Source organism: Leptidea sinapis, chromosome 32 (genome assembly GCF_905404315.1).
Source record: "Leptidea sinapis chromosome 32, ilLepSina1.1, whole genome shotgun sequence".
NCBI classification, from domain to species: Eukaryota; Metazoa; Arthropoda; class Insecta; order Lepidoptera; family Pieridae; genus Leptidea; species Leptidea sinapis.
In genome coordinates this window covers 2,502,855-2,529,482 of record NC_066296.1, presented here as the reverse complement: position 1 = coordinate 2,529,482, position 26,628 = coordinate 2,502,855, and the positions used below count along the sequence as shown (strand labels likewise).

The 26,628-nt window shown below is 37.1% G+C and overlaps 1 protein-coding gene across 1 annotated transcript; it reads right to left on the bottom strand.

Annotated features, from left to right (window-relative positions):
• Nucleotides 1-975: 975 nt before the first annotated feature.
• Nucleotides 976-26,628, bottom strand: LOC126974313 (chorion peroxidase-like). Its single transcript, XM_050821772.1, has 15 exons — nucleotides 26,607-26,628; nucleotides 25,556-25,734; nucleotides 23,719-23,887; nucleotides 21,836-21,949; nucleotides 21,029-21,175; nucleotides 20,400-20,573; nucleotides 19,132-19,328; nucleotides 17,263-17,449; nucleotides 16,281-16,478; nucleotides 14,059-14,203; nucleotides 13,142-13,301; nucleotides 10,739-10,897; nucleotides 8,841-9,045; nucleotides 4,384-4,498; nucleotides 976-1,045 (listed from the first exon to the last, which is right to left on the bottom strand). Exons 1-15 carry the CDS (start codon nucleotides 26,626-26,628, stop codon nucleotides 976-978), a joined length of 2,241 nt encoding a protein of 746 aa, XP_050677729.1.

Sequence of the window (26,628 nt, the reverse complement as noted above, 5' to 3'; positions counted from 1 at the left end):
TTACATAGCACAAATCACAATTAACGTGGCTAATTACCGTTACATATTCAAAAATAAATCATGAAATCTATTCGAATCCATTTTAATCTTAAAATAAAGTATTGCTAAAAAAATTATTTGCAAGCGTTGCTTACGTGAAAACGCTAACTTATTAGAAAATAATGCTCAAGTGTAAGCAGAGAAAGAAAGAGAGATCACTGGAGTTCAATACACATGTTCGTAGAAATGATAGTAGATACAATATGGGTATGGAGTTAAGTTGAATAATAGTGAGAAGTCATATTCTCTTTATGAGTTTTAAAGTGAAGTAATCATCCAATTAAAATGGTATCAAGACGTTTTACTAACATAGTTTTGACTTATTTAAATGTCAGTAGACAGACACCTGCTAATATAAAATTCTATTCCAAGTTTTATTTCAATTGGTACAGAGATTCGCAGGTCCTAACAATTTTTCTCCTACACAGTTTTGCTTAAGTTTTAAGTAAATATTTCCAGCGGTTAAGTGTTACAACAAAAACTCCCGGTTTGTGGATTTTTTTGACCAAAAAATCATTAAACCAGGTACTCTACATTCCCTTATCAAACGAAATCCTGTGAACTAAGAGATAAAGAAAGAAAAGCGAAAAAGAAAAGTAATTATATGTTATGTATCCAATATCAGCTTTTATCGCATGAGGTATTCAGAATCATAATAAGTATCACTCATGCAATAAAATCAGTTATTGCACAAAATTATTCGTCAGTTGTTGTTACATTCACAGTGGGAAAAATAACATGTGGACTATATTATGAGTTATATGTGATTGGTCATAGAACTTAGATAATGTTTTGTTAGTCTTCAAAGTTCTTAGCCCTCTTGCCACACATATGAAAAGAAATAAAGAATGTTCACAGGACTTCACTGAAAAGATCATATCATAAACAAAACAATAGTCGTAACACCAACGCTTTCAATTTCTTAATTGGATGTTTCTACAGATCTCTAAATTTATTCAAATCCATTTGCGGTATAACTGTGCTGTCGCATGGTACTGGTTGGTTTCTGTAAAGAAATATTATATTATAATTATGTCGATATTTTTACAGTGTGTTGATTACAGTGACTCGAGACATAGTATGTTAGATCTTTGGCGAGGGGTACACGTCGTATATATATATTTGTTTTAGAACAAACAAGTTTTTTATTTTTTGACGTGAAAGCTGGCATTGTAATATTTTATCTACGAGGGGGCAAACCACTCCACCAAAGGAGCCTCCTTTGCACAGGATGCCGGCTATGATTATGGGTACAACAACGGTGCGTTTTTCTGCCGTGAAGCAGTAATTTGCAATCATTATTATGTTTCGGTCTGAAGGGCGCCGTAGCTAGTGAAATTACTGGGCAAATGTGACGTAGCATCTCATGTCTCAAGGTGACGAGCATAATTGTAGTTTCGCTCAGAATTTTTGGGGTTTTCAAGAATCCTGAGCGGTGGATCAATCACCATCAGCTGAACATCCTGCTCGTCTCGTTGCTTAGTGAAAAAAACGGAGAAGAGGCTCACGTGATGGGAAGTAGTGAAACAACTGCCAATGGACACCAAAGGACAAGAGATTCATTGTCAGGCGTAAGGTGGAACTGTGCTCGAAGTTGTAAGTTCTCTAAGTAATTTCGGATAGGGAAAACTACAGCCATTAATTGATCGAGGAAGAGACTGTGCGAGTCAAAAAAATTTACTTATAGCTGGTATCAACATGAAGAACTTTTCTGAGTGCTCTCTGTGATAAATTCTATATCTCTACGGAACGCCAAACAATCAAACCTATTGAATACGACTTGATTGTCGATGTTTCGAGCCGCTCTTCGTTGTATGCGGTTAAATGCAAGAAACTGGTACTAAGGAGACCTCGTCCTGAGGTGAGAACAGTATTCCATGTGAAGCTAATTTGTAACTTATAGTATACCTCAAAATTGTTAGACTACGATCGATCGGCTCTGAGAGGCTTCAAGTAAGTGTGATGATGGATTGTCGTCTAGGTAGAGTGTCACGATGACATATATATTAGTTTTGCGCAAAATATGCATTTTTTTAGTCAAGGTAAGTATAGGTCTGCTCTTAAATGTCAATGAAAAAACTCATAATTATTATTCAAAATTGCGAGTTTATTGGTTTTTACAAAACAAACGCGTTCTAAAGTTCTAAGCTTAACTAAAGAGTGACTTTGGATGTTGAAGCGTGACACTGCATGTCCTGAGCATACTTTTCATAAGCTGGTACGTAATTACCGATTTTTGTTTAATATACCGGATTTTTTTCTCGAGATCGACTCAAAAATAACTCGCGATCGACCTGTCGATCACGATCGACCGTTTGAGCACCCCTGGTATAGGCGGTGGCAGTAAAGTACTGTCTCGACTTACTGAGTACACCAAGCTTTTTAGAGGCCAATTGGTCTCCTCTTCTAAGTGACCACGGAACTGAACTAACAAATATAATACATATTTTAAGTTTGGCTAAATAGGATGAAAATGTACCCTATGAGAAGAAAAATATCTCTGTTGAAGTGAACTTGAATACAAGAAACAAGAATAAACTAATGTAAAGTTACTGACTCGTTTGTGGGGCGAGGTGTACGTGAAATACGATACCTGTAGCTGTTGGAGAACTCCCTTTGAACAAATTTAAGTTGTAATTAAGTAATTAAACAAAAATAATGCATCAAAGGCATATAGCATTAATGAATTTAAAAATGACAAGCAAACGTGGAAGGCTCCTTTGCACAGGAAGTCGACTAGATTATGGGTACCACAACGGCACCTATTTCTGCCGTGAAGCAGTAGTGTGTAAACATTATTGTGTTTCGGTCTGAAGGGCGCTGTAGCTAGTGAAATTACTGGGCAAATGAGACTTAACATCTTATGTCTCAAGGTGACGAGCGCAATTGTAGCGCCGTTCAGAATTTTTGGGGCTTTTAAAGAATCCTCAGCGGCACTGCATTGTAATGGGCAGGGCGCATCATTTAACATAAAAAAAAGTAATCTACTCACCCCAACATAGGTACCTAACCAACAAAAATTGTAATAAATGTAATTTTTTTAGCCTATAAAGTAAAATTGTATTAATGTTGTGCTGGGTTTTACATTGCAGTTCTTTTCCCAGTAGACAATTAGTTTTGCATCCTTTTCTTTCCCAAGATCCCCCCCCCCACCCCACACCCCTCTTATATTTATATATTATATATCTATGTAAACATATCTATGTATTTATTTACCTTCGTTTTAAAGTTAGTTCTAGTCATTAGTCTTAAGTTAGGTTAAGTGTTACGATTAATATTACGTTATATTATAGCAAATAGCCAGGTTTTCCCAGTTTCCTGGATTTCCCCCCACCACAAACCTCATGTATTAGTTTTTAAGAATAATAAAGTTTTATCCCCCAACACGTAGATAGGGTTGTAGAAATAAGTTTTCTGATACCTTCATATACAAGGCTTAGTTGTAAATTGCTTTAATAAATAGATTTAAGTAATTTTGTATATATATTTTAATATCAAATATAGAAATTTGGAATTTGAAAAAAAAAAATTTTTTTTAATTAGTTTTGCCATGAGCTGCCAAAGGTACACTCATAAGATATAAGATTCGATTTTTTTGCTATTGATAAACATACTCCACTTGAGTATGTTTATCAATAACTTTGTATCCTAAGGGTAAAATGAATATCTTTGAATCTGTGATCATTGCTCAATATATCAACGGCGAGTATGCTGGCACAAGCTATGGCAGTTAGAGGAAGTTAGAGGATCTGAAATCGATAGGATACGACACAGGGAGAGTTTTTAGCCGTGAAGATAGCTACCGTTGAATTGAAGTAACCGTTTTTTAATACATGTATATGAATATATATAATATATATACACCAAAATATTTTTTTTTACAATTTTTGACTGTCTGTCTGTTTGTTCCGGCTAATCTCTGAAATGGCTGGACTGATTTTGATGTGACTTTTATTGGCAGGTAGCTGATGTAATTAGGAGTAACTAAGGCTACGTCATTTTGGTAAAAATTCTTTTAATTTAGAAAAATAAAGTAATGTTGCAACGTCTTAGAAACGGTCTAACTCAAAAAACGTTTGCTGGGTCAGCGAGTATTAATTACAATTAAATAAAGAATGTAGTTCTGTCTGTGTGTAATTGAATGTAATGTTTTATGTTTTATCGGCACCAATGGCATAAGGTGGCAGAGAAGGTTATTTCGGGTATAAGATTATTGTGTTTTTTCCTGTTTACCTTTAGAGTTTCAAAACTGTCTTTTCTCCAACATCATGATGTTAAACTTTCAAAAGATGTTCCATTACTCAGAAAAACTTCATTGATGGTTAGTTGAAAAGTTTTACTTACCCACTTAAATCACGCCTCAAAAACGCGTAGGGCGATTGTGTTAAGAGTTCAATATGATCACTGTTGTCGCAAATGATTCTGGCTAGAGTAACCTTCTTGATCTCAGAGAGCTGGCCTGAAAATTATATTTACCAAACTAAATAACGTGATATCGTAGTAGGAATTTGCCCTCTTAATAATCGAGATCAGTCCGTAATGGCTTCGATCAAATAGTAATAAGAAAATTACTGAAACATTTGAGAAAGTCTTTTAGACAAGGAATGTACCAGGAAGCCCTGCTTCTTTGTAACAAAACCTTAAAACCTTTTTCTTATACCTTAAAATTGCGCAATTTTGTGATCTTACTACAGACCAATTTTTATTGAGATCATTAAAGCCGATTTCGAGATAAAAATTACAAAAATCGTAGAATTGTTGTCGATAAGTTATAAAATATTTATTTTTCACATAATTATATATAAAACAGGGCTCACACATTTATAAAGTAGTTATCTTATATAATTTATACGTCTAGATAGTCTCTTGGTGTTAGACAACCGATAAAAACAGCCAGGAATATTAGTTGAGTGTGCGTGACAAGCCACGTCTTACACTCGCGATGTGACACTTTGTGTTAGTGTGCGTGAATTGCTCAAAATATGGGTTAGTTAAACTTAATTTTTTTCCAAGTTTTCATAGCTGTCATAGTTTATCTAGACGTGGTTTTAAATAAAAGATCGAGTTAGTAAGGCGTTAGTTGGGCGATGTATATGCTATTTCCACACTATCCCGTTATGTACAAAACAAGTGCCCTGTACTTTCTCCGGGGCGTAAAAAGAATAGGGGAGTCCCAGGCCCATGGGTGTCGTAAGAGGCGACTAAGGGCTTTTTTAGAAGTGGGAGAGTCACGCTGCCGTTTTATGACGTCAGCACAATCGGGCCAGACTCGTCCGGGTTAATTACCACACTCGCACAGAATACCGGCGTGAAGTAGCGGCCTAGTGCCGCTATGTTTCGCATAGGTTAGTGTCGAGACCCGGAGGCCATCCCTTCCCCCCCCCCCCACACAAATTATGAGAGCGGTCCGTAAAAAGATATTACCCCAGGAGGGTACCAGCTCTACCAGAGCCGGAGAATCCCTCCCCGAGCACTCTCGCTCGGGCCGCCCTTCGTATTCTGGGGTGGGCACTGAACCGCGCATGACCGAGGACAAACGAGGCAGTAACACCACGGCACCCCGCTCCACGCTCAACGTGGACTTTTGCAATATCAGGGGAATTCACTCCAATTTAATCGCCGTCCACCACCACCTTGAGACGGCGCAGCCGGCCTTGTGTTTCCTTACGGAGACGCAGATATCTCGACCTAGCGATACGTCATATTTAACGTACCCCGGGTACAAAATTGAGCACAACTTTTTGCCTCATGCCGGGGTATGTGTGTACGTTAGGGAGGATATCTGCTGTCGCCGTCTCGACAATTTTGAGGGTAGGGACCTGTCTAGTCTCTGGCTCCGCGTAGATTTAGACGACCGCGTCCGTATCTATGCGTGTGTCTACAGGTCCCATAGTGGTAACGCAGAAACCGATCATCTCATGGGCTGCGTTCAAGCTGCAATTGACGTCGTGCTTGCACAGATCCCCTCCGCTGAAATCGTGGTCTTGGGTGATTTCAACGGGCACAATGCCGAATGGCTTGGATCACGTACCACAGACTACGCAGGGCGATCTGTGCATAATTTTGCATTGGCGTATGGTCTGTCCCAATTGGTTGAGTCGCCAACGCGGCTCCCGGATGTGGATAGCCACATGCCGTCCTTATTAGATCTTCTGCTGACTACACATCCCGATGGTTACCAGGTCTTTGTCGACGCCCCTCTTGGAACGTCCGACCATTGCCTGGTCAGGAGTGTAGTGCCTATCCGACGCCAACGTCGCAGACCACCAGCGACCCGCCACGTTTGGCACTACAAGTCAGCAGATTGGGATAGGATGCGTTCCTTTTTTGCATCCTACCCTTGGGGCTAAGTTTGTTTCTCTTCGGATGATCCTAGTGCCTGCGCCATTGCAGTAGGCGATGTGATACTGCAGGGCATGGATATTTTTATACCAAGCTCTGTAGTACCGATCGGTGGCAGATCACAGCCCTGGTTCGATGCGTCAGTTAAAGCAGCATCTGACTGCAAAAAACAGGCGTATCGAACTTGGGTTGCGGCGCTGGGCACAAAGGATCCGAACTGCAAAGTTCTTAAGAGAAAATATAACCGTGCCTCCAGATTTTTTAAGCGGCAAATCGCCCGTGCGAAGTCTAAGCACGTCGTCAAAATCGGCGAGCAGCTTTCCAGTTACCCGACCGGAACACGCAAGTTCTGGTCGTTGTCGAAAGCTGCTCTTGGAAACTTCAACCAGTCGTCCATGCCGCCGTTGCACATGAGGAATGACACCCTGGCCCATACGGCAAAAGAGAAAGCCGAGCTCCTGTGCGCTCTTTTCGCCTCCAACTCGACTCTTGACGACAACGGAAAAACACCGCCGACCATCCCGCGGTGTCAGAGCTCTATGCCTGAAGTACAGTTCAGACAGAAAACTGTTAGGCGAGCTCTGTTTTCGTTGGACGTCAGGAAGTCGAGCGGGCCGGATGGCATTTCTCCAATCGTGCTTAGAACGTGTGCCCCTGAGTTGACGCCGGTGCTAACGCGTTTATTCCGGCACTCTTATTCCAAAGGCGTAGTCCCTGACTCATGGAAGTCAGCCCTTGTCCATCCGATCCAAAAAAAGGAGACAGTTCGGATCCGGCGAACTACAGGCCTATTGCTATCACCTCCCTGCTCTCCAAAATCATGGAGAGCATAATTAGCCACCAGCTTTTAGTATACCTAAAGGGTCACCAGTTGATCAACGACCGACAGTACGGGTTTCGCCATGGACGGTCGGCAGGTGATCTTCTGGTATACCTAACACATAGATGGGCGGCGGCTATTGAAAGCAAGGGGGAAGGCCTGGCAGTTAGCCTGGATGTAGCGAAGGCCTTTGATCGTGTATGGCACAAGGCGCTCCTCTCAAAACTTCCATCATTTGGGCTTCCCGAGAGCTTGTGCAAGTGGACCTCCAGCTTCCTCACTGGGCGTAGCATACAGGTCGTTGTCGACGGATATTGCTCGAACCCGAAGCCCGTGAATGCTGGAGTGCCCCAAGGCTGTGTGCTATCTCCTACGCTGTTTCTTCTGCATATCAATGATATGTTGGACACCTCCAACATGCATTGCTATGCAGATGACAGCACTGGTGATGCCGTATACACGGGCCATGCCGGTCTCTCTCGGGAAATCGTCGACCAGTGCCGGGAGAAACTTGTGTCTTCTATCGAGTCCTCTCTCGAGAAGGTCGCGGAATGGGGTAAATTGAACCTTGTCCAATTTAACCCCCAGAAGACTCAAGTTTGCGCGTTTACCACTAAAAAAACCCCATTTGTCGTATCACCGCTCTTCGAGAACACTTCTCTTAAAGCCGCGCCTAGTATCGGAATACTGGGTTTCGAAATCTCGAGCGATTGCCAATTCCGTGGCCATCTGGAGGGCAAAGCCAAATTGGCTTCGAAGAAGCTGGGCGTCATCAATAGAGCACGGCAATACTTCAAGCCGGCCCACATTCTAGCGCTCTACAAAGCGCAGGTCCGGCCACACATGGAGTATTGCTGTCATCTCTGGTCTGGTGCACCCCAGTATCTGCTCGATCCATTTGACCGCGTGCAATGTAGAGCAGCTCGAATTGTCGGGGACTCAGTGCTCTGTGAACGGCTGGATCACTTGGCGTTGCGTAGAGACGTCGCTTCATTGTGTGTCTTCTACCGCATTTATCACGGGGAGTGTTCCGAAGAGCTGTTTAACCTGATTCCTGCCGCCGAATTTCACCATCGCACGACACGCCACAAGTTAGGATATCATCCCCACCATCTGGATGTGTGGCGGTCCTCCACAGTGCGGTTTTCAAGAAGCTTTCTCCCTCGTACTACAAAGCTGTGGAATGAGCTTCCTTGTGCGGTGTTTCGGGGACGATACGACATGGGTACCTTCAAAAAAAGCGCGTACACCTTCCTTAAAGGCCGGCAACGCTCTTGTGATTCCTCTGGTGTTGCAAGAGAATGTGGGCGGCGGTGATCACTTAACACCAGGTGACCCGTACGCTCGTTTGTCCTCCTATTCCATAAAAAAAAAAAAAAAAAAAAAAAAATGTATCACCAATTCAACACAGTTGTTAAACAGCGTTTCTGTGGTAAATGTTACTATTGCGTATATAACTTACAAACTAATATTATTTTTTATTTACGCGACTGTTACAAATTTATTTAAATTAGTACTTGTAACAGTATTTTTACAAAAGTTGTTGCGTAAAAGTTACATTTTGTCCCCCTGAATCGTGATCTTACAAAACGTTTAATTAAATAAATAATAATACAAAAATTTTAAGTTAAAACCTTACTTGGTGTAAAAGCTCCTGGATTAACATCGGGACCATGTTCGTAAAAGTATCTGTCTCCTTTCTTTAACTTGGTGAATTGGTCTCCGATGATTTGGGAGAAGGTGGCACCCAGGATCCCTCCATCAATTGGTTTTTCTAAAAGGCCACCTACCCACAGGTCTATGTCATGGGGGTGTGTATAAACTGAAGATAATCTCTGGGCAGTCTGGAAGAATGTAAAAGAAAAAATATTTCAATTAATAAAATACCAACTATGGATGCATGCACCATAAAACATGAGAATGAGAGCCATGGCTCATTCCGACATTTTTACTACCGTTTACCAGTGGAAGGTTCCTTTGCACAGGATGCTGGCTAGATTATGGGTACCACAACGGCGCCTATTTCTGCCGTGAAGCATTACTGTGTTTCGGTCTGAAGGGCGCCGTATCTAGTGAAATTACTGGGCAAATGAGACTTAACATCTTATGTCTCAAGGTGACTATGATTACAGTGCCGCTTAGAATTTTTGGGTTTTTCAAGAATCCTGAGCGGCATTGTATTGTTATTGGCAGGGCGTATCAATTACCATCAGCTGAACGTCCTGCTCGTCTCATCTCTTACTGTCAAAGAAAAAGGGATGTGCAAGTATTTTAACCGACTTCTTCTTCGACTGGGTGCACCAATTTTGATTGTTCTTTTTTATTTGAAAGCTCTAAAATAGTTACAATTGTCAATAAGTAAAAAAATTAAATGCAAATTAATAAAAAACAGGTTATTGAGTACAGTAGCTGCATCATTTACACACACCGTAAGTAAATCAATTTATTTTGCGAGCATTTAATTGGTGATTATAAAAACAATATTACTTTTAAGAATCTGAAGCAGTTTTCGGTAACAGGTTCATCCTGACAAAGAGGATGTAAATACTACGTAATAAGAAACGGGACTGACTAGTAAAAGTTGAAAAGTTTAGTATGAAACTTTCAGTGATTTGACGTCAATTTGACATAGCAGTAATTACAGTATGGCGATTGGCGACGAAGTTATAACCTGGCTAAGTTTGAAACAGTTGCTTAAAACGTTGTAGATAACGGCTATCTCCTTTTTTACAAGATTATAGCCGTCATCTGTAAATCTATCAATGACTGCACGTTTCATACAATTGAGTGAATCGCTTTTTTCTTAAAGAGTTTTGATAGGCTGCATCTTACCACCACAAGAAGCGCACGCTTACGAGCATGACGCATGGAGCAGCCATCGCCTCCCTCGATATTATTATCCTTTATAAATCTCTACATCATCATTAAAATCGAATGATACCTGATTGGTACTTTTCAGAAAGTACTGAAAAAATATTGACCAAAAACCACTAATTGTTTAATAGATATATTATTATTTACGCAATGTAATATTTCCATATGAGTATAATTTTAGTATGACACTGTAGAGTACTAAAAATGAAATTAGAGTAATAAAATTTATAAGGTTAATTTAATGTTATAGCGCAATTGGCAATTTTTTTAAGAAAGGTCTCAGCAAATTATTTTCAGTGTTTTTATTTTAATCATATTCGAAAAATTTCCTAGTATTTACTTTTTGAATTTGTATTAACTCTTAAGATTGAATTTTTTTTATCTCGTTTAACTTAACACACTAGTTTTTCTGTATGCAAGAACTACAGTCATTTATGTGTCTGTGACAAATGATTTGTTGTTAGTTAAGATTCGACAAAAATATGAAAATTTTAACTCTACATGCAATGGGGGTGCTTCGGGTAGCTCTAAGGATTTTCTATCTATGGACACCGTTTGACACCACCACAAATACGAACAAAAAAAATATTGGCCCTAAATTACCAAAGAACAAAAAATATCACAAATGAATGTGGAAGCCGGAGTATATAAAATAACACTTACTTTAGCCGGAAATTGTTTAAATGATGTAAATGGTTTTGAGCCAATCAATACTCTGTAATCGTTAAAAGGTCTGAGGCCGTAGTCTCTCCCTCTTTGAATGTTGATGGCTGCCAGGTCGTGACCGAATGGATTCCCACCTCGGAACAAATAGCGGGATAACTGAAATAATAATTATGTTAGGTTAAGAAAGGTGTCAGAAAGGAGGGTTTGCAACTAAATTGGCTTCCACTCTCTAACACTAGTCGGTTTTCAGTCGTTGCCAACAAGATCTCTATTGAAAAGACTTAGGTTTCCTGTCGCATCCAATGATAAAAGTAGTATTAAAAAAACAAATCTTAGAACAATATTTACAAAACTATGATTACCTAAAATTACAAGAATACCGGCAGCATTTCCGTGTTGGATAGCTAGGCTGATTCGTTGACCGAAATAGCTACCAGCGCTTGGGTTACCAGTAGCGTTATTGAGGCGCGAAGATAGTATTTTGAATATTCTCCGCGCCTCTGGGCTCCACGGGCCAAGTGTCCCGACACTAAACGGCACAAAGATGTATGACTCACTGAGACCAACATCTTTGCGACGTTGGCTGTCTTCGGCAATCGATGCAGCAGCCCCAGCACCAACTGATATAATTTGGACATAAGAAGGAGCCGGAGTGTCGACGCAATGCGTGAAGTTTGCATGATAATGTACATCATAGATTTTTTTTAGTTTTATCATTATCTTATTTCATAAGTTAAACAAACACATCTTACCACTTTGGAAGTGTCTCTCGCTTAAACTATTCAGTTTAGAAAAAATGGTATTAGAAACCTCAAAATTATTTTTGAACACGTATGGGTTTGATGAAACGGAACCCCTAATTTTTTTTTTTCTATTTTTGTTTGATAATCTTAATGCGGTTCCAGAATACATCTACTTACTAAGTTTCAACAGTATAGTTCTTTTGACATGGGTACCTTCAAAAAAAGCGCGTACACCTTCCTTAAAGGCCGGCAACGCTCCTGTGATTCCTCTGGTGTTGCATGAGAGTGTGGGCGGCGGTGATCACTTAACAACAGGTGACCCGTACGCTCGTTTGTCCTCCTATTCCAAAAAAAAAATACATAATAGCTTTAAAGATAAGGTATACACTTTTAAAATAAAGTCCCAGGCATTATCTATAAATATATGTAAATATATTATTAAAGAACGGCTCCGTCGTATACCCTACTACTAAACCTGGGACTAGATGAAATATTGATGACAGTAAAGTCTTATATATAAAATTCTCGTGTCACAATGTTCGTTCCCGTACTCCTCCGAAACGGCTTGACCGATTCTCATGAAATTTTGTGAGCATATTGAGTAGGTCTGAGAATCGGCCAACATCTATTTTTTATACCCCTAAATGTTAAGGGTGGTCCACACGAAATTTTTTTTTTTAATTTTTTTGACATTTTTTTTAATTTGTTTGATTATGAGTCAGCATAAAAAATACATACAACTTCAAATTTTCACCCATCTACGATCAACAGTTACTTTTGTATCGCGATTTTAATATCGGCAATACAACGTTTGCTGGGACAGCTAGTATTGTATATAAAAAAGAATGCTGGGAGAGTTTCATGCGCCGCTTTTTCTTTTTCAGAGCTCCATGTGTTTCCGAAGCGGTGGTAGTGTTAGAAAAGACATCAAATAGAATTCCATAGGAATCAATTTTGAGAAAATAAATGCCTTTTATGCCATATAGGACGTGGTTGACTGAAATCTGCTCAGTTAAAATGAAGGACTTCTGATATTACACTTGATATAACATACAAAAGGTTGAACTAAAACCGTTATGAAATATATGAAACATCGTGCAAAGACAGAATCTTGAATACGATGAGCATGAAAACTCTGTAAAAAACGTTTTTTTCAGCAAAATCTTTAGGACTATTCTTCATGCTCACTGAATGGCATTGCTTCCGGTTGCGTCGTGTGCCGTGTCGTCTCCTTCCCTCAAATATGTGCGCAGGGAACGATGGCTGGTCCTTGCGTCAATCGTGAACGGTTGACATTGTATTTGTGGTATGCAATAACTATATAATACTAATTATGACAGTAATCACTACTATCACACGTTCACGAAGCATCCTTACACAAACATTGAGTTCAAGCTCTAAAGGTTGATGCATCCAATCTGTATATATATATAAAAGAGAATGTATGTTTGTATGTTCCCTAATAACTCCTAAACTATCCGACCGATCTCAATGAAATCTTTTGTAATAGATTCTTTGAAGCTCAAGAAAGGTTTAGATACAGTGGCATCGCAGCAGAAATTCAAAAGCGCTTAGTTTAGAAGTTTGACAAATATTCTTAATTATTGCTCATTTAACACTGCAGATAATATTTTCCTGTACCCCTTTCAATACTTACTGCAGTTGTCATGAAAGGATCAACATTTTGCATTGGCTGCATACACATTCCGGTCAGCAACCGATCCAAGAAGTACTTAAGGCGCAATCTTGAAGGTAAGAACATGGTTTCAGGTAGAGAGAGTATTTCATCGACACTACTAGTTTGTGGACTGAAAACCCTAAAACAATTTTAACCATAAAAACATCAAAATTAAAAAAATACATCTATTATAATCGATTCGGAACATTACAGAAAGTTAAAATAATTTTGAGATAAGAGTACGAGTCAAAATTAGTTAAAATATTAATATTACTCCTTACATTTAAATTATTTTAATAGTATTATAATTTGTAAACGTGGAATAAACAATATTATTTAGTCACAATTATAAACCCTCCTTTGACATGACTGATACATAAATAAGTGTATGTGTGCTATGACGTTCTATACATAAGAACGTCGTTGATTACCACAATATAATATCAATATGACGAATTTATTGAATATTAACGAATATGGCTGTATGGGCTTGGACCATTTGCCTGTCCTAATAATGAACGAAGAACCCAAAAACCAGATGGTACAGAAACGTGACGCCATCTAGCCGTAACGGACTTCCGGTTCCGTTGCATTGTCGTCCAGTAACCTAGTAGTCGCGCCTAAAGAAGTTTTACTTTAATAATGTATTTTGAATATATTATATACTTCTTTCCGCACTCTAAAAATTTAGGTGAAAAGTCAGTAAGAAATACATATTTATGAAAACGAAAAACTCACACTTTATTTAAATCTACTTTTTGTGACTGAGGCATCCTAAAAAGACTTCTTATGACTATTTTGATTATACTCTAAGTATTGCGAATTCATCATATTATTAAAGATTCTTCATCTTAGGATATAAATGTATAAACCTATGTATAAATTTGAATACTCACAGCATTTTGCCATCAACAATCGAATGTCCAAACCTCATGGCTGCTCCAGAGAACTCTGCAGTTATCGAGGGATTTGTAGAAGGATCATAGACTTGAGAATATCCATCCAGTGTAGATATTTTAAACATTTTCATCATTTTTGGACCTGTCAAAGATATTGATCATTTAGTAGATTTTGTGGTAGAAAACGAAATGTATAAAATATTTCCGTACCAAATGTCAAAAATCTAAATGCGAGTGTTTTGTTAAATGGAGAGGTGGTGAAACCGGTGGAATGCGCTATATTTCTTGACATAACACTGGATTCCAAATTACAATGGGGTCCCCAAATTGAATGATTGGCTAATAGCCTTAGTTCTGCAGCATACCTGGTTAAAAAGATTAGACAAATAACCGACGTAGATACGGCGCGACTAGTTCTCTTTAGTTATTTTCATAGTTTACTGTCCTATTCTATATTGCTATGGGGCAATGCTGCCGATATCAATCCCATATTTGTGCTGCAGAAGAGGGCTATTTACAACCTAGGTCCTTAAAAATTAAAAATTTAAAGAAATAAACATCTTGACTGTTGCCTCTCAATATATCCTTGATATTGTTATGGATGTACATAGGCACATAAGTGAATTTGCTAGAAACTGTCATAACCATAATGTTAACAACAGGTACAAACATAAACTTATACTGCCTACAACTCGGCTGAGTCGAGTTAGTAAGTCTTTTGTGGGGCGATGTATATGCTTTTACAACAAGATCCCAGAAAATGTTCAAAACAAATGTATTACCAAATTCAAAAGAATTATTAAAAAAAAGTGTGAGGGAAAGGTTACTATAACATAAATGATTTTCTTAATAATACCACTGATTGGGAATGGAGCCAGCGCCAACAGGCTATTAAATAATCAACTGTATTGTACGATTTTACATTGTAACCATATTATTATAAAAAAAGCCCACTGAGTTTGTTGCGCCCGTTCTTCTCAGGTCTGAGGCATACCTTTTGGAATGAGTGGTAGTTTTTGACTTTCAATAAGTGATATTATATCCTATTTTGAATAAATAAATTTGAATTTGAATTTTTAGGACACTATGAAATTGTCTAAGGCTTTGTTTTTTGTCGAATTACTAATGAAATAGGAGATGTTTCTCTGCCAATAAACTGCTATGCAGTTTGGCGAAGGACAGTATTGGTATTGTATTATGTATTTGGAGTGAATAAAGGCTTTTATTATTAATATGAAACTAAATATAGTAGAACTGGAATTAATTCCAGTTAGTATATCCAGTAGTCAAAATAATAATACACGCATAAAGCAGATCATTCAAATACTTCCCATTTTATGTAGGAATGTATAAAATATGTTAATTTATTTATTTATTTGCGCAACACACAAATTATACTCTTTACATGTTTAAATTTAAAATATAATAATAATCTTGATAAGAGTTAATTAACTTATAAGCTACCACAGCATTCATAATTTTTAGTACGTTTTTAAGAGAGTAATTTTAACAATTTAAAAACTAAAATCTATAAATATTGTAATATAAAAATGAAAATAAAAATAAAAAATGAAATATAACACAATCATTTTTAAAAGATAAGATAAAGTTTAAAACATATAGAAAAAAAACCCAGCTGACCCCACACCTATTTAGGTGTGGGGTCAGCTGTTATATCATGTGCTATCATTTAGGGGTATGAAAAATAAATGTTGGCCAAATTTCAGACCTATCCGATATCCACACATTTTTTTTATAAATCAGTCGGGGACCCAGTGGTCTGTGAACGGCTGGATCACTTGCCGTTGCGTAGAGACGTCGCTTCATTGTGTGTCTTCTACCGCATTTATCACGGGGAGTGTTCCGAAGAGCTGTTTAACCTGATTCCTGCCGCTGAATTCCACCTTCGCACGACACACCACAAGTTAGGATATCATCCTCACCATCTGGATGTGTGGCGATCCTCCACAGTGCGGTTTTCAAGGAGCTTTCTTCCACGTACTACAAAGCTGTGGAATGAGCTTCCTTGTGCGTTGTTTCCGGGACGATACGAAATGGGTACCTTCAAAAAAGCGCGTACACCATCCTTAAAGTCCGGCAACGCTCTTGTGATTCCTCTGGTGTTGCAAGAGAATGTGGGCGGCGGTGATCACTTCACACCAGGTGAGCCGTACGCTCGTTTGTCCTCCTATTCCATAAAAAAAAGCTATATTACCTACCAATCAACAATGGCAGCCACTCCTTATAAACAATATTCTGAAACTCAGCCTGAACGATTCTCCGAGTCTCAAAGAATAGTGCCTCTTCATCTAAATGTGGGTTCAGTTTGTACAAAGCTCTGGCAATCCTGTTGTGTTCTCTCGTAAATAAGGTATGAAGTGCTGTCAGTGATAATATCTGGTTGGCGTGGTTGTCACCTAGTAGAAAGAAGTATGAGAAGTTTAATTTTACAAATTATGGTTATATTTTTTTTTTTCATTTTTTTATGGACACGGCGAACAGTACGTTCAGCTGATGGTAATTGATACGCCCTGCCCATTACAATGCAGTGCCACTGCGCATTGAAAAGCATACAAGATTTTATGACGATACGTCACTCGAACGGTTAGCTCAGATGGAAGAGGTCGTGGGTTCGAGTCCCGTATCGTTCATAAAATTTTGTTTTCAAATTTTATTTGTGTGTTAATAATAGAAGTGAGGTTTATAACTTTAAAAATAACAAATTGTTTAGTCAAGTCAATTTTCTAATATGCAAATACTGAGGTTTAGCTGGTTATCAACTGTAGAGTAGATCCTGTAAGTCAAGCCACAACCTGAGAGTTGAACTAGCATACAAGATTTTATAAACGATACGTCACTTGAACGGTTGGCTCACTTGGAACAGCGCTTGCACGGAACGGGTGCGGGTTCGAGCCCCGCATCGTTCATGAAATTATGTTTTAAAAATTTTATTTGTGTATTAAATTTTTTTTCTTTTTGATGATTATATCATAGGGTTAATAGTTTATTTAACATTCATTTATTTACTTGAAAATTATTATTTTTTTTATTATAAGTATACAAATGACAAAAATATATCTAAAACTATCAAGTTCCTACGGAAAACGTTCTAGATTCTAGCCTCAACGAAATGAACACTAACTAATAAGCGGATACTGTAAATTTCAGTTTGGTGCAGTGCAGTGGTCAAAGTGTATTCACCTGAATCAAAGCACGGAGAAACATTATTACTGGTCAAGCATTGATTTTCCTTGGTAAGTGGGGGTAACTCTCTCCCGAAGTCATCGAACGTCTTCAATAGTCCCCCAGGGGCTCTCAAACTTGCTAATTTTTCTTCAGAATTTCCGTAAATATGAGACAGATCGAGAAAATGTGATACACCATTCATCTATAATAAATTAAAAATTTTAATTTTAATAGTTTAAAGATTTTAGAGATTTTTTATTAATATACATGTCGCTCCCACCCGCTTCGCTGGGCGATTTTTAAAAAGAAATAAATTATATACTAAAAAAATAAGGAGCCATAAACCATCTAGGATAAATTTCGCATTGAATGGTGGTAGTTTCATGTCGATAAGTTAGGCCACAAGTTAAGATATCATCCCCACCATCTGGATGTGTGGCGGTCCTCCTGTGGAATGATCTTCCTTGTGCGGTGTTTCCGGGACGATACGATATGGGTACCTTCAAAAAAAGCGCGTACACCTTCCTTAAAGGCCGGCAACGCTCCTGTGATTCGTCTGGTGTAAACATTTTCATAGTAATAATATTGTTTGTCGTAGGTATTTCCACCTACTTCATGCCTACTTGAGTGTCCAGGTAAGGGTGAAAAAAATTTTATTTTCCAGAGAAAAAAAAGGAAATTTCTCGTTTGATTAAAAAAGAATAATAATGTTATTTTACTGATTAGGTAACGTACTTTCGCAACAGTTTAAAGTTTATTAATATCTGTACGGAAAAATCGCCTGGTCAAACTTAACGATTACAGCCTGTATATTTTAGCTAAGATCCATTCCCATCACATCAGGTTTTGATTAACGAACCCACATACCTGTCTTTTTTTTATTTCAAATACGTGTCCATATCGTGGTGAAAGGTAAAACTAAAATGTTCTGAATAGGAATTTGAGCCGATTCCTGCTGCAGTATTTTACAGTACTTTAATATCGTTTTTATCTACAGTGCGGTTTTCGAGTAAGTTTTGTTTGTGAAACATATTATGAAATGAAATACCTTGCGTGCTGTTTTTAAGCCAATATTGCACTGATACGAATAACTATGTTGCAAGAGAACATAGGTGAGAATTGTGGACTGTATCGAAATATTGAACCATTTAGATCATAAAGGAAAAAACGCTACCTCTTTACAAATTAAAGCCATATGGTTAAATCAGCCGGCTATTTGAAAAATAAGCCCGGTCATGACAAGCCGGCAATCAATTGAATGAAAAAATTACAAATAACCAAACATAACGTAAATTAATCAAAATTTACACTAACCAAATGGGGCTATAAGCGTTATTATAGCTATAAGCTTATTAAGCGATTGGGCTTGTTGTTTTCGGCCATTTTATTAGCATTCAACGAGTTTCAATAGACAGGCTGATTTAATATAAGTAAAGTTATATTCAATATTGTAATCTATATATCGACGAAAGGAGTATTCCTACCAAAATTCAAGTCTCTACGCCTTATGGTTCCAGAGATATCGTGATGAGTGACTATGTACAGAACATTACACAACAAGAAACATTATTATGAACAGAACAACCTCTGTCGGGTCAGCTAGTCGAATATCAAAGAGTTTTATATTTTTACTAGGTATTATTATTTTTTGTTATGATGGCAATAGTTAAACACGATGTATCGAAATTTCAGCTGTCAAACTATTGCGGCTATGACACATACGACTGACAGACACAAGGACGGAAAGGGGAGTAGTGCAATAAGGTTGACTACCCTTCCGGTACGAATCATTAAAATCACAAAATGGAACTCGAAGGCGCTGCAACGACTAAAATAAATTTTGTGATTTGGAGATTTGTAGAACGTTAATAATGTATAGGCTACCTGCTTGGCATAGCCGATCAAACAGTCGTGGCTAGGAGCGAGCACCCCACGTACAAAATTAATACACCTCCGATTAAATTGACTGTAGAAGGGATCTTTGGGACTGATAGAGATGGCTGCACAAGCCCAATGCTGGAGCTCCAAGGGTAATACATCCTGACCGTCTTTTGAGCAGCAGGATATTGCACTGTCATTCCCTGAAATTTGACATAAACTAAAATTGCATAAAGTTGTATTACGACCGACAGCTCAACCTTGAATATGTCTTCAAACGGACAAAGATTTTTCTTAAACGACTTATAATTTATATATCATTGTGATTCAAGAAATGCTATTAACAGAAATGTGTCAATTCATTGGAATTTTGAATTGGCGTTCAGTGATCGCCCAAAAATAAAACGGTACATGAAATATAGGCTTCATAAGATACATAATATATAGTAGGCTTCATCAGATACATAATAGCTTTAAGTCACTGTTCAGGCATTGTCTATAAATAAAATTAAATGTTTTATAAAAAAAATGGCGCAACCGTAAATCCAATTACTCCACAGCTGAATATCTAAGTGATCGGATAGCCTGGGACAAGATAATGATTATTTTATAGTAATAATACTGTACAATATTGTATATTTTTATTGATAAGAGCGCAAAAAAGAATGCTGGGAGAGTTTCTTCCACCACTTCTTTTCTCTCAGAGCGCCATTTTTTTCCGAAGCGGTAGTATATTATAAATGACATCAAAAAGAATTCTAAAGGAATCAATTTTGAGGAAATAAATGCCTTTTATGCCTTTATAGCTCATTGAAAACCCACATGGTGGTGGGTTTCCCAAAAGTGATTGTTAAAGTGTAGGCAATAAGTGTTAAACCTCAAAAAAATTATTATTTTAAGATATTTCTTTTACTCGGATAAGTAAAAAAAATAATCTAATATGATCAGAACTGACCGTTGTTGTTAAGAACAAGTTACTCGTTTTAAAAGACTCAAAAGTGTAAAGTCATAAAATAAGTTTTCCATTCAATCAGAAACCACCGCTTTGGAAACAAATAACAAAACAGACGAATTTATACCAGTATTATTTTTTAATTACCAATAACTGTAGTAGATTATTTAAAGTAAGTTTTGATTTTGAATTGATGGATGAATATATTTAGGTAACGTGCTAGGAATGCGATCTGCAAATTCTTCGAGGAAATTGAGTCCTAATTTTCTTCAAATGATTTCAGCACAATAACATTCTATTTAATATAAATTCAATCACTTACCTGTTGTAAAAACAACACCAGAAGAAATATCGTGGGTGATGAACTGTCCAAACTGTGTAAACATGGCGTTATGAGACCTACTGGGGTAGTGCCCATCTAGGATGACAGCATTGCTAACGGCGCGAGAGTTAGGCAGTATTCCATTTGTGACTGACAATCGAAATGCCCAAGTGCCTATAATACACGAAAGGTTTCAAAAGATATTTCAATGAAATCTTCATAACAGTCAATTACGAGATATCCTTCGTGATGTAGACCAAGCTTGAACTATGGTAGGAATTTTGTGATTGCGTCGATCCCATACAAGATAAGATGTCTCGTATGTGAATATTCCAAAATTCCACAATCGCTAAGTGCATTATGTCACTAGATTTTTCAGATACAGCCACCGGGGGCATTTGCCGATTTCGGAAGGTTAAAAGGAGTGAATAGCCTTCAAATCTTTTGCAGTATTTTCGTGATATTCCTCTCGCAATAAGACAGGGGAATACCGCCATCTTAGTAAAGTCAGGCTTGAGCGGCACGGCATTATGGCATCATATTAAGTAATTCAAGGAAGGAGTAATTCTAGGAAAATAATTCTACTATGCTAAATAAGGTTGACATCGAAAAGAGATCAGTACGCTTACCATCTCTATACTCTGGAGGCAGAAGTCTCTCAAAGCCAGTAAATATTGCCCCCCAACTTGGATTTTTGGAGTTGTTACATGTGCCATCAAGGTTTCTGTATTTGCTGGGCTTCCGGGGACAGAGCGGTGGTGGCAGACAAAATGACCCTAAAATGGAAATTAATAACTCGTTTACTCCAAGTTCAATTAGCATGTGAGTAAATTATAGTAAAATAAAAGACGTTCTATAAACTTTTTGAAGAATGCAACCAAGAAATAACCAAGTATGAAGTTCAAGAACATTCGATAGAGAGAGGGAAGTCCTAAGTAATCTTTTAAAATACGCGACATGGTTCTAGGTTCTATATTTATCTCCCGAGATAAAATGCTTTCCCTTACTGCTTTGATCACCTTTTTTGTACGAACACTACGTGGACGGCCAGATATTTTTCTGTCACAAACAGAGGAGGCCTCATTGTATCTATTAATAGCCCGGTACACAAACATTTTACTAATACCAAGCGTATGGAGAGTTTTAAAAAATGCATTTGGCTTCATACCCACTTTTTGTAATGCAATCACAGCGATTCGGTTCTCTTTATCACCCCACTCCATTTTAATATCGCAAAATATTTTACAATGCATTGGCGCCAAAATGAGAAAATTAAATGAACAATCATAATATAAAAATGACAGATTCTAAATTCAAATGTAAATTGTCTATTCTTAACTGTAATATTATTTATGGCCAGATTTAGTATATATAAAAACCATTCGGCTCTTCTACCACTCCTTTAGTAAGGAAATGTACTTATAACATTTTATTACCTTCTGCATTACGGTGAATTCCCGATCCCAGGTCTTCCGCAGATATTGCTTCTCTGGACTTCAACTCCTGCACCAACAAAAGACTAAGGAAACCAATGCGTCCTAATTCCTGAGCTTTAGAGCCAACTGCTCTGGTGAACTGCAAAATATATGAACATATAAAGTGCCAATTGAATGAAAAGTTTTTCTAAATGCTTTAAGCTTTTCGTTCCGGGAAACTCTAATAGCGTGATATGCCTCAAACCGGTGCGTTTTTGGCGCTCGTGCAACGTTCTGTCAATGCGTATTATTTTAAGTGTTAGATCGCTTATAATTAGGATGATTTGAATGAATGTATCTGAAAGCTATTGAAACAAGCTATAAGACCATGCAAAATAAACCATCTTATAAACAAAATAATGGTCAGAACTTGGTGAGGGAATAATGTGCCGAACGGCACTCTCGGTTTCTGTGTATCTGAAAAATCTATCTATATATTATATAAAAGAGAATGTATGTTTGTATGTTCCCTAATAACTCCAAAACTTTAGTAATAGATTCGTTGAAGCTCAAGGAAGGTTTACATATATAATTTATATGGCAAATCAACGTTTGCCAGGTCAGCTAGTATTATATAATAAAACGTTTGAAATAATTTCATCACACATAATATGACAACATATAATTATGTGGAGATCATTTACCATTAGGTTCGTTCGTCGTCCGTTTGCTTATCCTCTTCATAAAAAACTCTACATAAATAAGGGACCCATCCTGGAAACGGTACAAACATCACATATCACATACAACAGTAATCAGTAATTTCGTTCAACAAATCGGAAAGTATTGTTGTTTTGATCTGATTATTGGGTGCAAAATGCTGCTTCCCTCCATAGAGAGGGAAAAACTCATACAAATTGCTTCCCACCGGAATGAACTTAAAAATAGAACTGCTGTCAGCTGCGAAGAGTTTTATGTAAAAGAAAAACCAAAAAAAAAAATGCTGCGGCCATGTGACTTTCTAAACAGCCAGTGTGAACTTAGCGCAAACTTCTATGAGCGGAATAATCCGCAACAATTACGCGGTGATTTCCATATTTAAAATTCAAAAAGTGGACATAAATTGTCCTAATTTGACAATTAATTTAAAATAGATACTACTAATATTACAACACATTATCTATGAATAGTTTATATAAACAAATAGTTTTATTTTCCTCATATTCGAAATGAAAAGTAGAGTGTTTCACACGGGTAAAAAAATCAATTCCTACTCGGACTATAGCCGGTCTAATTACCTCGGGAATTGATTCTTTTGACCCTCAGTTAACAATCTACTATTTTTTCCCACCTTGTGAAAATCTCGCTTCTAGTCCCTGGTACGAGGGACAAAAGTGGTCGATTCTCTCCCTGCAAGATGACTTTTGTCTCTCGAACCAGGGACTAAAAGAGAGCTTTTCATCCAGATGGGAAAGGAAATCGTATACGCACCGCGTGAGATAAGTAGGATGAATTGCCACCCGCGATTGACAATTTTTGGCGGATGAGAATAACCTACTTTCCTCCCTGGGTGCGTAATTGTTAACTGTTTTCCAGTGACATGTCGAGTATTCTCCAAAACCCGCCAGCTATATAACCAGAGAAATATGATCTTTAGTGCAAGTGAGGATAACCATTAATTTTAAGAGCTAGGTTATTTACCCATACCCAATAACATCTAAATGGTTGCAGAGTTTTGAAATGAAAGCGACTTTATAGATTACTTATTGTCAATGTTATTGTATAATTGATAGCAACTCTTCACAGGAAGTCTTCGTAAAATGCTTTGATTACCGTCTCTTTTTTATTTCCCAACGATAATCCCAACAAATTACAGTTAAGGTATGGAGTATCAGTAAAATAACTCTTTGTATATCTTACCATGTGATGTCCATAGCTTGGATCACTTTCCTTGACGACTGTATCTTTCTCGTTCAGCAAGGTGTCAGCTCTCTTCACCAGCTCATCTAACTTTTTCTTCGATTGCTGATGAGCTGAATTTAAATCCTCAATACTGGCTGCTACTCTTTGTGTCTCCTTCGGCTCTGAAAATCATAAGGTAATAATTTGTAAATTTCTTACAGCAACCACAGAACAAATATATTATAATAGTAATAAAATTTTAAGCTAAAAACCACTAAGTACAAAATAAAACAATACTTAAATTGTGTTAAAATTAAACAAATCATACCTACATAATAAAATAAAGCCTTGGCTCAAGTTCGGCATATGCTGGCACACATATTATGCATGCCCAGGGCTCAAGTTCGGCATATGCTGGCACACATATTATGCATGCCCAGAGCTAATCTTCCGCTTGAGCTATACAATCAATCTCAACTGAATCAAGCTAAAATAATATGAAGATCATTGCACAGAGTTTTATCAATGCGATCTGCTTTTGTTGTTTTTTCTTTACTGCCTTTGCAAATAATACACAACAAACTGCTGTGGTTTATACATTTTTATAAGCTGCCAACTATAGAACTTTCATCCCCATTTTTCACCCCACAAAGGTCTAAATTTTAAAAACGCTAGACCGAATATTTTAAAGTTTCATTATGTTATCTTCCATAATGACGAACTTTCATACAAACTTCAACCACCTATTTCAAGCGCGCCAAGCCTTTTATTCGCGACAAAGGTAGCCTATGCCCTTTCCCAAGCTCTTGTCTATCTCTGTACTAAATTTCATCAATATCAGTTCAGTGCTTTAGGTGTGAAAGCGTAACAAACAAACTTCCATTCACATTTATAATATTATTAGGGATTTTGTTTTGAAACGTTACTAACATTATCTAACATGAAAACGTTTTCTAACATTATGATCAAATGTATGTTAGTAAATGTTTACAAACACTAGTTAACAGTGGTGTGGCAGCATCAAGGCTTTTTCTTGGCTATATTATGGTGTGGTAGTTACAGAGAAATTTTACTATAATTGTCGTAACAAATATCTATAAATATGAAATGACGGTGACAAAATCTGACTGAATATTCTCGTTAAAAATCATTGAAAGAAGTATTTTTTTGAAATAGAATTTTGAAACGTTTGAAATAGATTTTTATTTGGTATACATTATGATATTAATTTTAAATTTTACATACATATCTTCAAGTTAATAATTTTAGGGGTAGACAGAATGGACAGACCGCAAACTGTCTTAGTCCTTTCATGCTTCTCTCTCTTCATTCAATCTTCTTCAAATATCAAAATACCAAAAGTAAAATTATATAGTGCGCTATCTACATGATCACAGCTCAATAAAGTTAAGTTCAAAGTGAAAGTCAAATAAACTTTATTCAATTAGGCTTAAATTAAGCGGTTTTGAATCGTCACTACTAATATTTCTTTTAAATTACGGAAATTATCAATGAACGTTAAAAGTTGAGCTTGTGAGAATAACATACAAGAAACTCAACGGCTGTAATATACTCATGAAATTAGTTTGTAAGGTGCTACATCCAATATATGAATCATATTTGGATAATATAAATTATTTCATAGAAAGTAATAAGTAATTAACTGTATAAATATAAATTATCGTATATTGGTTGCATCAACCTTTAGAGCTTAACTTCATTGTTTGTGAACTTCGTGATTACTGTCACAATTAGTAATTGCATGGAATAAATACAATGATTTATTAACTATAACAGGTCGACCTGGCACCACACATGCTCTTCTACGGTAAAATATACACAATAGTTGTTACCAAAATGGTTGCTTCCTGTAAAGCAGCAGACTCCTACATGCTGACCATCGATGTGACACCTTGGATTGCTGCTCCCAGGGTTCACGTGAGCTGGACATTGCACTTTAGGGACGCAGACACCGTTTCGAGGACATACGTCACATGGAGGCTCCGTTTGCAGATGATCTGAAATTGCATATAATATATTTTTATTATTAATACCTATACAATAAAACTATTTTTTTATGACAATAGGGGACGAGATTAGCAGGCCGTTCAGCTGATGGTAATTGATACGCCCTGCTCATTTCAATGCAGTGCCCCACCCAGGATTCTTTACAAACCCTCAAATTCTGAGCGGCACTATAAAGGGCAAATTTTGTTACTTATTATATTTATCATTCCACTGCTGGGCAATGGCTCCCCCATCTTTTACCATGCGTCCTTATTTTCAATATTTGCTGTTTAGAGAATTGTGATTTCACCGGAGTGATTCTATTAAACTATGACCTAAATTCAATTCAATATATATTGTTTCCATTTCTTGTTTGTCAGGAATCCAACTCTATTTTTTATGCTATATATATAGATTAATAATATATAATATATTATGGAAGAGGAGGAGAAACAAGCATATGGGCCACATGGTGGTATGTGATTCAAATTTAAATATTTTTATTCAAAATTGGATATGATGTCATTAATTGAAAGTCAAAAACTACAACCTTTTTTATTCGTATTTTAATAAAGAATATAAAAAAATCCGGTTGAAAGATAACAATTCCTTGCAATTGCTCAAACAATATGGCACGGGGTTGACCCACGGCAACATGGATTTATATCATCAGTATGGCAATTAGAATGGATCGCATAAAAAATTGAGGTGGAATAGTTTTCGGTACTCATGCGACGATTCCTACTAGACTAATTCCATTATATAATATGAAAATCAATACGATGAACGGGCGCAAGGTTTACATAAGTTTACAAGTTTACGTTTACACTAATAAATATTGAAAACAGAATAATTACTGAGTGAATAGTGAACCACAACGTACATTTAAAATCAGAAACATACAT

Bases quoted from the DNA above. Each gene is read 5' to 3' on its own strand.
- LOC126974313 (XM_050821772.1), bottom strand. From the start codon at position 26,628: ATGTATGTTTCTGATTTTAAAT. The intron at 20,574-21,028 runs GTAAGCGTACTG...CGTGTATTATAG, and splicing joins GCCTCCAGAGTATAGAGATG to GCACTTGGGCATTTCGATTG. The intron at 4,499-8,840 runs GTAAGGTTTTAA...TATAATTTTCAG, and splicing joins TCCAGGAGCTTTTACACCAA to GCCAGCTCTCTGAGATCAAG.